Genomic DNA, 16582 nt, shown 5'->3' on the forward strand with positions numbered 1-16582 from the left:
AAGGGTATTTATAGAGGTCTAAATACAGGCATGTATGTATTTAATATATTTATATAGGAAGGTAGGTAAATAGATCTACGTGCATATATCGATAGGTTTAGTATTAAGGTAGCAGATGGACATTGGACCTCCATTCAAGTACTTACTCAACGCAAGAACAATTTGTTCTATTAAATTGTCATTCCTTGATGCACACCTTCCCAACAAACATGTGCATAAGCAAACATGGTGAAGAAAACTAATGGTGCCCGGCTATCAAAAGATATAGTGCCTGGGGTCTTAAAGGCTTGCAGGTAAACAAGCAGCCATCTAGCTCAGAAGCAACAAAGCCCACATGGAAGAAGCACACCAACCTGTGTGGACACAAGGTGTTGAAGGGATCGGGTATCAGGCATCAAAGAACAAAAAGTCATATCGTTTTAAATAAGGGTGAGTACAGAGTGGAGACCCAAAGCCCATCTGTAGGCAACTGGACACCCCCTTACTGAAGGGACGCGGGGAGACAAACCAGTCAGGGTGCAGGTAACAATGATGAAACATACAACTTTCCTCTACTTCTTACAAATGCTTCCTCTACCTACTATCATGATCCCAATTCTACCTTACAAATCTGGCTAGACCAGAGGATGTACACTGGCACAGATAGGAACTGGAAACACAGGGAATCCAGGACAGATGACTCCTTCAGAACCAGTGGTGAGAGTGGCGATATCTGGAGGGTGGAGAGAATGTGGGATAGAAAGGGGGAACTGATTATGAGGATCTACATATACCTTCCTTGCTGGGGTATGGAAAACAGAAAAGTGGGTGAAGGGAGACGTCGGACAGTATAAGATATGACAAAATAATAATTTATAAATTATCAAGGTTTCATGAAGGAGGGGGGAGTGGGAAGGGAGGGGGGAAATGAACTGATATTAAGGGCTCAGGTGGAAAGCAAATGTTATGAGAATGATGATGGCAACATGTGTATAAATGTGCTTGACACAATGGATGTAGGTATGGATTGTGCTCAGAATTGTACAAGCCCCCAATAAAATGATTAAAAACAAAGCAAAACATGATGCTGAATGACATAAGGGCTCACAAAGGGACCAATAGTGTGGGATCCCACTTAACATGAAAATCTAGAATTGGGAAGAAACCAAAGTCCATTGGTAATACTCAGAGGTGGGGGTAGGGGGAGAAAGGGCAGCTTTCGCTGAGAGGGCAAGGAATTTCCGTTACTGGGGGTAGAAGGACTTGAACACAAATGGTGGCAATGGTTGTACAACATGGGGAGTGCACGTGACATGCCTAAACTACAGAAGACAAAAGGTGAACTTGGCCTATGCGTTGTTACATCCAGTAAAACAGTGCTACAAGTAACAGTGCGTGCTGTCCCCATGCTGCCACGTTGTTAAAGGCCACAGCCCATTTGCTTGGTTGCCAGTTCTGAAGGGAGACACAACTTGGCATCAGAGGCGCGGGTGTATCCCACAGCACGACATTCCGCTCACAAGCGTGGTGAGGAGAGCATCAGGCCCCTGCAGACCAGAGGCAGCCTCCAGCCTCAGCTCTACAGAGCCTCCTCTAAGGGCTGCCGGCCACAAGGAAGTCAGAGCTCTCAGTAGGTGCTGCCTTTATTCAAGCGGCTACCACTGTTCAAACAGAAGCTGCTGTGTTTCCGTTTCAGCCAATGAGATGACATAGAATGAACTAAGTTGCTAAGCAGGAGCTTAATAATATGGTTGGAGAAAAAGCAGTACCTTGTGTTTGATATAGCTTACTTGTTGACCATTTCAGAACAGAGTGCAAGCTACACCAAAAACTGCGTTGATACCCAAGTACCATCATCATGAAAGCAAAAAAGACTCGCGGAATACCTAACATTACATGGCTCTGACCTCCAGCGCTGATGCCTGGATGATGTAAACTGCGCAATCAACTACTAACCTAATGGTGAGCAGTTCAAACCCACCCTTCTGGTGCCATGGAGCAGAGGCTGGGCATTCTTCCTTCTTAAGATGGTAGCGAAGAAAACCCTGTGGAGCAGTTCCATTCTGTTAACATCTCAGGCTGCCATGTGTAGGAAATGACTCAACAGCAACAGGTTCGGTCTACCACACTTCAGCCCTCCATCACCCCTGCAGAGCAGCGTGCGCAGTTACAGACTTGTGATCAAGGCTAAGGAATGTCCAGCCCGCGCACCTTGTAGGAGTCAGCAATACCAGCTAACGCCACTGTCCTCACCAAAGAGAAGCTGGCCTGGCCATCACACTCAACTCAAAGTCATTGCTGACTCACAATGACCTCCTGTTGGTTCCGAGACTGTAACTGTTTACAGGGGTAGAAAGCCCAGTCTTTCTCCCTAGGAGCTGCTGGTGGTTCTGAACCACTACACTAACAGGGCTCCGTGGGGTGAGTTAATAAAATGTTTGGCAAGTCTGGCTCTTGAATAATGTTGTAAATTTCCAAATGGCTGTTGACAGAGAAGGGCTCCCCACTATTGCCCTAGAGTCCAGGGCCGAGACAGAGTTACCACCACTGACTTGCTGCATGTTGCTATGATGTTCGAAGCCACGCTACCAGTATTTCAAATATCAGCAGGGTCACTCAGGGTAGACAGGCTTCTGTGGAGCTTCCGGATTAAGACAGACTAAGAAGAAAAGCCAGGTGATCCTCTTCCCCAAATGATCCAATGAAAACCCCACGGAACATAGAATATTGTCCAACACAGTGCTGAAAAATAACGCCCCCTCAGTCAGAAGGCAGTCAACGCACACACTGGTCACAATGGAGCCCAGTGTACCAAAGATGTGAAGCTCAGACAGTGTTCTGCTCGTCGGAGCCAACACAACAGCTACAAAGACAACAGGTGCGGCCACCGGGTTGAGATGTCATCCTGAGTGTATTGTCTTGTCTGTCTGTTTTATTGAAATGAAGCAAAAGGGAAACCAGGGCTGTGATAATTTCTTTCTCTCTTTTTTTTTCTGAGAGTGCACTTTTTAAAAAATCATTTGATTAAGGGCTCATACAACTCTTTTCACAATCCATACATACATCATTTGTGTCCAGCACATTCGCACGTATGCTGCCATCATCATTCTCAAAACACCTGCTTTCTACTTGAGCCCTTGGTACCAGCTCATTTTCCCCCTACCTCCCTGTTCCCTCCTCCCCCCTCCCCCTTGATAATTTATAAATAATTATTATTTTATCATATCTTACACCATCTGACGTCTCGCTCCCTCAATTCTCCGCTGTCCGTCCTCCAGGGAGGAGGTTACATGTAGACCTTGTCATCTGTTCCCCCTTTCCCTCCACCCTCCCGATATCGCCACTCTCACCACTGATCCTGAGGGGTGCCTCTGTCCTGGATTTCCAGTTCCTAGCTATGCCAGTGTACCTCTTCTGGTCCAGCTGATTATGTAAGGTAGAACTGGGATCATGATATGATAGTGGGGGGGAGGGTGGGGAGGAAGCATTTAAGAACTAGAGGAAAATTGTGTTTCATCATTGCTGCACTGCACCCCGACTAGCTCGTCACCTCCCCACAGCCCTCCTGCAAGGGGATGTCCAATTTCCCCGAGAGGGGCCCTGGGTCTTCACTCTGCACTCCCCCTCATTCACAATGCTATGATTTTTTTTGAGGGGGGGGTCCTTTGATGCCTGATACCTGCTCCCTTCGACGCCTTGTCATCTCACAGGCTGGTATGCATTTTCCAAGTGGGCTTTGTTGTTTCTCAGTTTGATGGCCACTTGTTTATCTTCCAGCCTCTGTGAACCCCAGACTCTATATATTTTGACAACTGGGCACCATCAGCTTTCTTCATTGCATTTGCGCTTTGTCTTCAGTGTTCATGTCGGGGTAGGCTGGTGTGCTTCTTCTGTGTGGGCTTTGTGGTTTCCTAGCTAGATGGCCGCCTGATTGTCTTCAAGCCTTTAAGACCCCAGATGCTATATCATTTGATAACCAGTCACCATCAGCTTTGTTCACTTTTTTCCCCCTCGTAACACATGTATTCTTTCTCAAGTTAGGAGGCCTGAAAGGCTCATTCAGGGTGTTGGCTCTAGGGAAGGCTTCTCTGTTGGCTCAGAGTTTAGGATTAAAGTTCCCAGCCTATCTGGGGTCTCGATGTTTCTGGGAGGCTCCTATGCATGCTGATCTTCCCTCGAGTCTGGTAACTTGTTGGCACAGTGACTCTGTCCTTTAAAGGGACACCTCACTGGTGGCCCTTCTTTCGTCCTTCCTTAAGGCTGCAGTATCTTCAGAAGTGGTCACCTGTCCCCCACGAACAGTGGGTAGGTTCCAAGCACCAACTTTTTGATTAGCAGCCAAACAGTGACCAATGTACGCCCCGGGACTCCTTTTAATACTGACTATTAGCTTAAGTGTTAATGCACATGCATGTTCTTCTTTACTTTTACAGAAATATCTCAAGAGAAGCATATTGTTCTTACAGTCCAGACTTGTATTAAACAAGTCACTTCTTCTCTTGCGGATGGGGCTGCGGACATGTCTGCTGATCCAGAGCCTCATTTCCCCTGCACCTGTACCGCTGGGTGGCTGCCTTTACCCTGGAGGCATCTTGCAGGGGGTTCCCTTCTTCCTAGTCACCCTCTAAGAGCATAGCTGAGATAACTATGGACACATCTCTGGCTTTCTAAGTGGAGAAGACAGTCAGGAAAGCACGCCACTGCCAACCAACACCAGAGGGAGATCACAGGGTGTCCTCCAAAGCATGACATAATCCAGCAGAGGGGCCCGGGGGTGGGGAGGCTTCCTCTTGGTTGGGGAGGGGGAAGAAGCGACTGCTCCCTTGCACCAAGAGCCCTGCTGTGGACCGCGGCCACCTGTTGCAGATACCCAAGTCTGCGGCACATGCCAAGGCTGGCTCGGTCGAGTGTCTGAGAGTGCATGTGCTAAATCCAGAGCCTCCACGGCCCCACATGTCACAGACCGGGTCACATATTTGGGCAGCTAATATTTTCTCCAGGCATCATACATAGGAACACATAAGCCCCTGTTCCTGAAGCCTATCCGTTATCTAGCAGGATCCTCAGGTCTGTGTCTGCTATACTTAGCAACAGCAAGAAACCATGCCTACCACAGGAGTAAACAGCCTGCAGTGATACCACTGGATGTTTCAGGGATCTCCCTTTCACATCCTTCTCATGGAAAGGTGGAGACGTGAACACACCCGACTCTTCTAAACACACAAGACAAGTCAAGATGCCAGTGGGCCCTTAAACACAACATGCACACCACCACTCTTTACAGAGCAAAACTGGACTTAGCTCCCTCTTTCCCCCAGGCAATTCTGGATCAGCAAAAAAGGACCCATCTCAGAGATGGAACTTATTTCCCAGGAGGTGTCCTTCAATTCCCTCGCTCAACGACAGCTCCTTCGTAGCTCTGCGCTCTAACACTCTCTAGAAAGGACTTGAACTTTCAGCACTCGGTGCCCTTTTTCCTACACAGAGCTCTCCCAGAGGGCATGCTCTGGCTCAGTTGCCCAAGTTTGTTTTGGAAGACTAGCACCACTCAATCCACATTTTCAACATGGGAGCCACGGATAAAGAGTCTGGGAAATGAAAAGCCGGAGCCATGCGATGTTTCCATAGCACGTGCTGCGGCCCTTGCTGGTGCGCCTGTTATTCTGCTGGTGGTTGGAAAGGTTGGGAATAAAGGATTTCCAAACTTCACAAACAGGAGAATCTGCAGATGTGGGGGTGGTGACCGTCATAAGGGAGGCAGACCCAGCAATAAATCGTGGCACTCTCCCCTCCAATCTCTGGGCCCCCACTTATCAAACAGAACTCCTTTTTTATATACAACAAAACACGGTGCACACTTCATGACTAGAGGTGAAGTGCACAAGCTATGCTTTATTAATGTTATCCGTGGGCAGCACGGGACAGCACTCAATATGCTCCCTCACCCGAGGAATTTTAATTCTGGCCAATACTGACTTATTATTATGATGGTCCTCTCACAAAGGCAAGATACAGGAAGCTCTATCAAGACAACGAAGCAACTGGTCTTATAAATCAGGACGGACAGCCAGCGGGTCAAGGGAATAAAACACACTGCTCTGTGCAATGGGAGGCTGCTCTAGAGAGCCCTGCAGCGAAGGATTGTCTGAAACGCATGCGGACCCTGGGATCCGTGATGGGAGAGGTATAATGAGTTCCTTGGGGTGCCATAAAAATAGACATTTGGATTTGCTCCTTACAGTGTCCCGCTCTACCGCAGACCCCGAGAAAGCCAGATTTATCACTACAATGGTGCACACACCCCCAGGTAGATACCCTCACGAGAGAAGACAGGCAGAGAAGTCAGGGGGAAGCCCGGCGGTACCCACCAACATCATGCTCCAAACCCACCTTGGGAAGAAAGCCCTCATAGACAGACAAGCCCACAGCACGGGGAGACCCAAGTCAGAGAGATTTCCCTCTCACAGGTGAGACTGGCACATGAGTGGGAGCGGCCAAGATGCAGGTTACACACAATTCCAGGGGGCGAGCACCTTGGGAGTCCCCTCATGCTCAGAGTAAGTACCGGGGCTTCAGCCAGCCAGCGTGGAAGAAGCACCTGGGGTCTTCAGTTCCAGCTGGTGACCAAGGACTCTGGGGAGTGGCAGTGGTGAAAATGGAAGGAGGAAGAACGAATGCTGGTCTTAACCGCAGCAAGCGGTCAGAGCTGATGCCAGCTTCTTCGTGCTTTGAGAACCAAGCAAAGATGGAACTCAGGCAACACCCAGCACCTGATGATTCCCTTTCATTCCTGCCCAGTGCCCAGGCAGCTCCAGCTCCTGTGTAACCTAACTCAGATATGTGCTCAGAAGGATCCCGGCTCAGCACTAGTTCTGGAACCAATCCACCTGGGCAAACAAATCTCACGGTATACTCTGGTATACTCCCGGCACATACCTTTTAAGTGCTCTTGCATTTTTCTACACCCGCGCCGCCCCCCCACCCCCACCCCGGATACACACAAAAGGTATAGTCTTGCCAATAAACTGTGGGGGTAATGACTTTACTAAGATAGATGACCAAAACCCAAATCTTTGTCATCCCCTCCCCGCCCCACGCCCGCCCCTAGCCTGCCACAGGAAAAGGACAAAATCTAAGGTAAATTGTGGGGGGAGGTCAGATGCTCACAGGCATCCTCCCCGAGGGTGATCAACTGCCAGACGGCAATAGGCCCCACTCCCTGCTGTTAAAGACAATGGACGCCTGCAGTCATCTACTTGGTTCCAGTAGGTGGAGTTTACACCCTATTGATAATGGTTCCTATGGAGATCTAGGGAATAGGTCAAAGTTAAGCCACCATCCTAAACCTAGGATCTGCCCATCTTGTCACATGTATAACCCCAATCCCAACTCTTCCTATTGCGTGTATGTCCCTAGACCACCCCCCTCTCATTACCGTATTACCTATAGCACAACCCCTTTCTGTGATGCATGTCCTCACCTGTAATTAGGGGGCTTGCATGTCCCCAGAGTATATAAAAGCCTGGGCTAGCATTAAAGATATCTCTGTCTCTCTGTCTCTCTCTCCACGTGGACCATCTAGCGGGGCTGAGGTGAGCATAATATCATGAATCGTGACTGACTTCATTTATTTCAATACTTCTCATATCTCTCATGCTCTCTATAACTTTACTATGATCTTTATTTATTATCGCTTTACAACTGCGCCTACCGGACCCTCAATGATGTGTTAGGGGCTGGCTTCCCCTTACAGTAGATGCAGTGTGGTAGCCTGTAGCTTCTGATGTCGTAGCAAAGGTTTCTGGTATTGAAACTACAGACTTAATATAGCAGAAAGCAAAGCGAAACATGGCAAACAAGAAACCCCCTCAACTTATTTTCTGGCCCAGCTGGCGTGTTTCCTCAAAATGGCTTTCCCTCTGTGCACCGTGCACCCTCCTTGCCAACGCCCGCCTGTCACTGGAGGCCTCCCCGCTGCCGGGATGCCCAACAGGCTCCAGTGGAGCATCCATGCTATGATGAACTAGGCCGGTCTCGCGACCTACTCCTGAAAACCCTGTTGGTAACAAAGGCCCCAAACACTGCACCCCACCACCAGCATGACACCCCCAGAGCTGCAGCAAGTGCGTGCTCACTGATTCACACACTCTGTATTCCTCTCACGGTCGGGGAGGCAAAGCTGACTTGGAAAACCATAAACACAGGTCAAGGGGACATTAATTGGTACGTTTCTTATCAACTGATTCTGGACAAGGACAAAAACATTCAGTGGGCCAAAGTAGACTTCAACAAATGGAGGTGGAGTAAAGGATAGTCACAGACAAATGAATGAAGGTGGACCACTTCTTAACTCTACAAGCAGTGACTCAAAAAAAAGGACATAGACCTAAGTGTAAGAACTAAACTATGCAACTTAAAAAATACACAGGAGCACGTTTTTGTGAGTTGCTGAGGTAAAGTCTTCTTATAGATGACACCAAAAGCAGAAGTGACATAGTCGGGGAAGACATTCACACGTGTTTCATCGGTAAAAAAAGCTTATATCCAGAATGAAGAATTCTTATAATTCAACAGTAAGGACAAATAACAAAAAACTTTAAAAACAGGCAGAGATTGGAGTAGATATTTCCCCCAACGATGTACAATTGGCCAGCACAAAAAGGTGTTCGATACCATTAGCCCCCATCAGGGACAGAAAAATGCAAACTCCTAGGAGCTATCGCTTTATGCATGAGTGGCCTCACTGTGGGACGCCGTGCTGGTGTGATGGCCGTGATGCTGAGGGACCCGGTGGGGATGTGTCCCTCAGTGCCGCTGCTTTAGGAAATGATTCTTAAGCTCCCCGAAGGTTCAATGTGGAGTTACTACACAGTCTAGTAGTTCTACTAGTAATCTACAGAAAAGAAATAAAGATATACACCAGGGAGGCTTCAGAAAATTCAAAGACAATGTTCCATCCCCTTTAATCCCATCCTTCCGTGACTTCCCCTAAATGTCTAAATACACAACTTGCATGTGAATGTTCACAACTGTGTGGCTCCTGATAGCAAAAGAGACCACCTCAATGTCTGCCCATCAACCAAGTAATATCTACAACACCGCCCAGCACGGGAGCTCCCGGGGCACCGTGGTGAAAGCATAACTGCTTCCCAAACGGCACCAGGTGCAGAGCCGCCAGCTGCTCCATGAGAGGAAGACTGGGAATAGACTTCGACCAAGAGTTGCAGCGTGGGAAAGGCGCGCTTTTTCAAGTTCTACTCTGTCCTGGAGGGTTGCGATGAGTCAGGGCATGGCTTGCTTTTGTTTTCAAGCCATACAGTGGAGTGCTACACAGATGGAGCACAGTCCTCCTTCAAGCCACAGCATGGGTGACCTGGGGAAACGTAACGCTCGGGAAAGCAGCCAGTCCACGAAGCACCGCTCACTGTGTAATTCCGACTCATATGACATGCCCAGCGCGCAGGCATCTATACAGACAGTGAATCTGTAGTTGCCAGGGACTGAGGGAGGAGGCTGGGAGGGAGGAAATGAGACTTTCAAACTGACTGCAAGTATATGAAATCCCACTGAATTACGTACTTTAAAAATACAAAACAAAACAAGTGCAAGAAAGAGTGTGCTGTGGCTCTATGTACACGTAGTTTTCCAAATGCATTCTTGAGAGCCATCCGTGGAGGAGGCGTTAACTATGCCGTTTACATGGCTCCACGTGAACTATGCCGTTTATATGTCCCGTATTCAATCAGGGAGTTGTTCCAAGCCCGGTGCAGTTGAGAGGTCTCCCTGAGGGGCAGAAGCAGGAAGATGTCAGGGACACCCAGCCCTGAGAAGCATACTTACCACCAATGATGCCTGCCCTCTGCCAGGCGGGAAAAAACCCAAGCAAAGAGGCAGAGCCTCTAGGAGGAAACTCTGAAAAGGGCAAACCTATAGAGGGAACAGGCTTTTGGAGAGGCCCCTGGGAGTATAAGGACTCTGAGCAGATGGCGAAAGGCTACTAACAGGCCGGCTGGACGTTAAGGAGAAAAAGTTACGTTCGTCTTTGAACCCAGAAAACCGTTTGAGGAAAAGAAGGGTAAAGAGAATGATTCACCAGGACTGAGATGAATATGGAGGAGGTGGGGGAAGAAAGCATTTGGGGAAAATTATTGGAAGACAGTCTTTTCAGAAAATCACATTAGACAATCTAGGTGTCTAGAATGAGAAATCTAAAGGTTTGAGTTACTGCAGTACTACTTAGAAAGTCAAGCGAGAACAATCCTAGAAGGCAACGTTTACTGATGCATATCGTACACCAGGCACGACACCTCCCTCAGCATCTCCCAGTCATCCTAAAGCACGCAAGTTGTTGCTGTTAGTTGCCATCGCGTTGGCTCCACTCAGAGACCCTGTGTACAATTTTTATTGCAAAAGAAGACAACGCTGCCTGGTCCTGCAGCGCCTGCCCATTGCTGCAGGCACTGTGCCAACCCATCTTGCCGAGTCGCTGTTTCTCTGACCTCAGTTACAAGGCAGGCTGTGCCTCAGACTGGTCCCTCCGGAGAACATGTATAGACACAGAAGTCTTGCCACCCCGGCTCCTAAGGAGCATTTTGGCTGTACTTCCTCCAGGAAAGACCTGTTCATTCTGCTGGCAGTCCATGGCATATTTAATATTCTTTGCCAGCACCATATTCAAATGCATTAATTCTCCTTTGGTCTCCCTTACTTATTGCCCAGTTTTTACATGCACATGAGACGCCAGAAAATATCGTGGCTTGGGTCAACTGTACCTTACTCAGTCCTCACGGCTCTCAAGCAACAATGAAGTAGATACTATTCAGACTCTCGTTTTATAGACAAGGACGCTGAGACACAAACAGATGGCATACCTTGGCCAATGACCTAAGATTTACAAGTGACAAGAGGTGAGAACTGAATTCGGGAGCTGCGTTTCAAAATCCAGAAAATAATCACTCTACCAGTGTGCTCCACTGGTGCTCATTAAGTGTACTTTTTTAGGTGATATCAATTGGGCTACTTCTCATTCTAGTATTTGCTATTCACTGACAAAAATGTACCAGTATTTTCTGTGTAGTAATAAAACTAATGTGAACTATATTTATGATGACATATTCTACTATAAATTATATTAAACTGTAATTTCTATAATTGTTATCATTTTATTTTAAAATAAATGTTAAAAACACGCAAACTTTTAAAAAGAGAGCAGGATAAGGACTTTGGGGAAATAAAAACTGTCTAATCTGGGTGGGGAAGGTAAACTTTTGAATCAATTCTCCTTTTTTCTTGAAACCACCAGCCAGTCCATGGGAGACAGATGAGGAATTTCTGATCCCGTAAAGATTTACAGCCTTGCAAATATACCGGGGCCGTTCTAATCTGTCCTGTAGGGTCGCTATGCGTCAGCCCCAACTGGATGGCAGTGAGTTTGGTTCTGAAGAGAATCAATGATCTTAAAGCATTTGAGTAAATCAAAGTTAAGAGGGTTTTTTTTAACGTCATTCTGTCCTAATGTTTCAAAATATAGGCAAATTGTTCTCTAAGGCTTAATTTCCCAATGGCTTGTCCCATAACATTTGGACATGCCACGACTTCTGAGTAAGCAAGCCAATTTCTGTCTCTCAGGAAGTAATTCCTTAACATTTATCAAACACTGTTTCTTCATCTTATCACATCCCAGCCCAAAGTGCCAGGACCCCAACATGGAACTATGATAAGATCCTGAGCACTTTTGGGTAGGGAAAAGGACGGAATGCTGTGGCAGGCCTAAGGCAAGGGCTCTGCGGATGTCACTCCCTGCGGAGTGCTCCCCTCACACTCGAACCAAGGAAGACACTGCAATCGGCAGAGTGGGGCCGGGTCTTGGTGCCGGACAACCAGGCTGCTCCCCAAACCGTTGTCCACGATCACACAAGACTGGACCCACAAGCGAGCAGAGCAACATCATTTCGGACTTCTCCGTAAGGTTGAGCACAACTCGGGGGCTCATTGTGTCTTTTGGCAAGTCTTCTGAGAGCTTAAGCCACTCTACCTCCCGCCCACCTCCAGGTGCCAGCCAGCCTGCCAGGGGAAGGCGCCCTCACCCACCTGTGCATGTTCCCGTTGGTGGTGAAAGACTGGCCGCACACGGTGCACTTGTACGGCCGCTCGCCAGAGTGCACCAGCATGTGGCGGTCTAGGGAACTGGCCGAGCTCAGCGACTTCCCGCAGATGCTGCAGGAGTGGTCGGCTCCTCCGGTGTCTGTGTTGTGCTGCAGAAACAAGAAGCTCATGGATCACTCAAGTCGATAGGCCAGCAATTCAACTACCACACAATGCAAATGCACACTCTGACTTTAAAAAGACAACAAACCAGCGGACTTTCCCAGCTACTCTTTCCTTTCCTGGTTTAATTTGAAATATCATTGAATTGTGCTCCTCGAAACGTCTGTGCAGTCCTAACCCGTGTACCTGTGAGTGAATGTGATCTTGCTTGGGGAACTCCCATTGTCTTTGAGTGGATTCCAACCCACCGCGACTCTAGAGTTTCCAAGGCTGTAAACCTTTATAGGAGCAGACAGCTCCATCTTCTCCCAAGGAGAGGCTGGTGAGTTTGAACCTCTGACCTCGCAGTTCGCAGTCCAATGCTTACCCACTAGCAGCATCAAAGTTTCAGATGTATCAAACACCACCAAGTGGACTGGTTAGCACCAGGCCCTACCCAATTAAGCTCCCTGTTTCAGGAAACCAGAAACCAAACTCACTGCCACCAGGTTAATTTCAACCCATAGCAGCCCTATCAGACAGAGTTGAACTGCCCCTGGAGGGAGTAGAAAGCCTTTTCTTTGTCCCACAGGGCAGCGGGTGGTTTCAAACTGCTGACCTTGAGGTTAACAGCCCACCTTGTAACCCACTCAGTCACCAGGGCTCCTAGTCTGTTTGGGAAAGGGGAACTTTATTATCTGTGATTTTACAGCCGCTTACTTCGCAGCACTTTGTTCTGCCAGTCCTGAGACGTGAAGGCATCTTCTGTAACATCCTACATACACCTAGAACACAGAAGACTAACTAACCCCAATGATGTCCCATTCCCAAGCTCGGAAAAATAGTTCCACCACACGGCTCAGACGTGGAAGTGTTTGCAAGCTTTTCTAGGCAACACCGATAAACGACCTGATCAGATGTTCACTCTGAGTAGAAAGACTCTCAATTACGAAGCAGACATCAAAATAGCTTAAGTCAAGCCCTTCTTCAGTTCCTTCAGAGGAAAACCCAAGTCCGCGGAGGTTACAGGGACACTGCCTCTGAAACAGGGTGAGAAGAACAGGGCTCTCTCACCCCACATAGCCCTTTTCTTATTCCCTGCCATCTCCGTCCGTCTAGCTCTTCATTGCTCTACATTCATCAATAATCTTCTGAGTCTGCTGTAGGGGAGGGAGGAGTCTGAACCTCGTAGTACAGGAGAAAACTAACAAAGATTCAAAACCAAATAAACTCCCTGCTGCAGACCTCAAATCCACACCAATATAAAAACAGAGATCTACATCTATAATCTCATAATCCAGGATGTGCTCTCACTAACAAGTCCTGAAAAGTCTTCTTTTACATACATGTCCACTGTGTGCACTGTGTGTTTTATGTCTGTTTATAAAGACTTAAGATATTAGATAGTTTGTATAAAAAAATTGAAAACATTCTGTGTTGACCTAAGAATTCAACGATGACACAATTACACAAACATGCTTATTCGACACTTACCTCCCTGAAAACTACATGTTACCTCTATGTGACACACAGCCCATTAACAGACACCACCTGCCCCCTGCCAAGGAAGGTGACGGAAGCAAGAACACGAAAAGCGGCGGCAAACCTGACGGATGTGCATAGTTAGCTGGTGCTGTGTAGTACACATCTTTTCACACAGGGGACAGTTATAAGAAGACTTCTCCTCTTTCGTTTCCTTCAAAAAAATAAAACAAAAAGGGGGGTTGTCAGAAGGGAGAATGAATTTCAAGTCACCGTAAGCCAGGGCCTTCTGTGCCCATAACAAGCACCTGTGTCTCAGGGCACACGGCAAGGGGCATGGGCTCTGGAGCCAGCAGGGTGGGCTCAGCAAGTCAGCTTTCCGTTTCCTCCTTGGCAAATGGGAACTACAATAGTGCCCACTCTTAGTGAGGGTTCAATCAATTACCACGTGTAAACCACCATCAATACTGGCATTTCTATTCCGCTGGCTCCAATCATGAGCTGTCAGTTACTCAGCGAGCGACTAATGAGTCACGGTGGCACGAGGGCTGCACATTAGGCTCGAGTCATGGAAATGTCTGGGCCAGGTTCCTCTCACCATTTCCGGCCTTGTCTCCAAGGTCCCCCTAAACACGTGTGAAGGGACAAGTCAACCACACAAGCCCACCTCCCGATGGCGAGAAGCCCTCAGAGTCCACCGCAGGCCCAACAGGCATGAGCATGGTTCCTGCGACCACTGCTGGCTTCTGCGGGCCAGCTTCCAGGGAGGAACGCTCACCTGCCCAGCTGTGATGGGGCTGATCAAAAAGCACCAAACTTGCAGCCATCAAGTCAATGCTGACTCAGAGCGACCCCCTGTGGGTTTCTGAGACTGTAGCTGTTTGAGAGTAATAAGCCCGGTCTTTCTCCCAAGGAGCTGCTGGGGGTTTTGAACTGGCAGCCATGCGTATCACAGCCCAAAGTATAACCACTATGCCACCAGGGCTCCTAGATGGGGCAGGCAGCTATACAAATTGTTACAGATAAGCCAGCGAGCAACATGTGGCTATGAGGCCTGTTTTTTGTTCCCCGGAGGAGCTGCTTTCTTAAAGAGATTTATACTTTAGCGTTCTTGTATGGCAGAATGTCCCACAACACACTAACGGCTCAGGAGGCTCACACAGCGTGCCCTCCTCGGCCCTCTGGTCCGCACAAGCCCCAAGCACAAGTCTCTGTGCCTATCCCTCACCCAAACTTACTGTATCAAGGCTGGCGCTGCCCTCCCGGGGACCTAGATGTGCACAGACTAAGACAAGTAAGTAGGCTCCCAAAGGTCCACAGAACCACCTGGCAACGGTGTGAAATGTGGATCTGTAGACCTGCCCCTCTGGACCCTAGAAAATCAGTGTGTCACCATCTTCTACTGCCCGAGATAGTCGAAGACTAAGGTGGGTGGACGCTGAGCTCCTAAACGGAACATTCACACCGAACTGTGAGAAAGCCCTTAGGAACAATGCAGTGCTTACCACAGGACAACAGGCGGCTACTCAAGAGGGAAGGGGGGTGCTCTCGCTAAAGCTGGACCCTTAAGGGCAGGCTGTATATGAATAGTTCCCCTTCATTCCTGAACCAATGAAATGAATGTGCTTCTGTTTTTTGCAAATAATAGATAATATCATGTAGTGAGCACTGATTATATACTAAGCTGCATGCTCAGAAATGTTGGCTTTTCCCCTGCCCCTCCCCTCCTGGCATCACCAAGAGACTATTGTGGATCCCATTTTCTCAGTGAGGAAACCAGGGTATCGAGAAGCAAATAACCTGCTCCTGATCAGGGAAGGTAAGTGGCTGATGCAGATTCAAGCTCAGGCAGCTGACTCCACAGCCCGTGCCCTAAACCAGAGCCATGTGAGTCTGACCGGGAGGAGGACAGAGCCTGAGGCACAGACAGGAAACACCTTTGTGGTTGCTCATGAGTGATGACAGAAATGAAAGTTCCCCAAAGACTGTAGAGACAGATGGCCCCACGCAGCAGGAGGGAGGAGAGCATGCAGGACGCCTGTGTGTTTTGTCTGAAGCGGGCGGGCTTCTCTCTGCTTCGCAGACTCTCGGCATCATCGGAAGCGTTACAAACCATTCCCTAGTTTGAGGGACCGGGCCCTAGAACGCGGCATGCTTCACATTTTCTCACCAAGTCGACCACTTTTAAGCGTATGAATTCCAAAACGTGGATCACCTGGTCAAAACAAGTGCCCGGTGACTTGTGGATGTTCATAAACTTCCAGACCTCCCTGAGGAAGCAGAGTTACAGCGAGGGTGTGCTGGCTGGGAAGAGGACCACACATCTAGCCCAGTGCTCTAACTACCGTCAGACTGGAACAGGTCGAGGATCACCAAGCACACACACAAAAGTGACACAAGATTAAGGACATGTGCTATTAATGACAGGTGTGTCACAGCCGGGCTAACAGTCGGGGTGGAATTCAATCTGAGGCATTCAATTCAATTTTACTTCTGCAAAACGATCACCAGGAATTTAAATGTATATATACGTAATGTGCACACTTAAAGTAGATGTACGCACTACATCTATCCACCTACACACAAGCATTCCCCAATTTTCTGTCGCGTGGATTTCAACTGAAGGGGACCCCATGTGTTTCCGAGCAGAACTGGCCACCAGGCCTTTCTCCCAAGGACTGAACCTCCAACCTTTGGGTTAACAGTTGAGCCTATTGATTTATTTGCATGATTCAAGGACTCCACCTATGAGGCGGCTTGGCTGGGAAAATCCCAGGAGCTTTTCATTCCATTTTCCACTAACTGTGCTATAGGAATAAACACAATACATACACTGATGTATTTCAATTGCGTGTCACTGATGTATGTCAAGTCG

General features: G+C 48.2%; 1 protein-coding gene across 5 annotated transcripts in view; it reads right to left on the minus strand.

The window, feature by feature from the left end:
* RREB1 (ras responsive element binding protein 1) overlaps nucleotides 1-16582 on the minus strand; it is a 156958-nt gene that overhangs the window by 62313 nt on the left and 78063 nt on the right. For all 5 annotated transcript variants that reach the window (XM_075555244.1, XM_075555246.1, XM_075555241.1 and 2 more), the window contains exons 5-6: nucleotides 13832-13921; nucleotides 12070-12233 (exon numbers count right to left, since the gene is read on the minus strand). In XM_075555244.1, coding sequence (XP_075411359.1) covers nucleotides 12070-12233; nucleotides 13832-13921 — 254 coding nt within the window. The remainder of the gene's footprint in view (nucleotides 1-12069; nucleotides 12234-13831; nucleotides 13922-16582) is intronic.

The sequence above is a fragment of the Tenrec ecaudatus genome, chromosome 7, assembly GCF_050624435.1.
Source record: "Tenrec ecaudatus isolate mTenEca1 chromosome 7, mTenEca1.hap1, whole genome shotgun sequence".
NCBI lineage: Eukaryota > Metazoa > Chordata > Mammalia > Afrosoricida > Tenrecidae > Tenrec > Tenrec ecaudatus.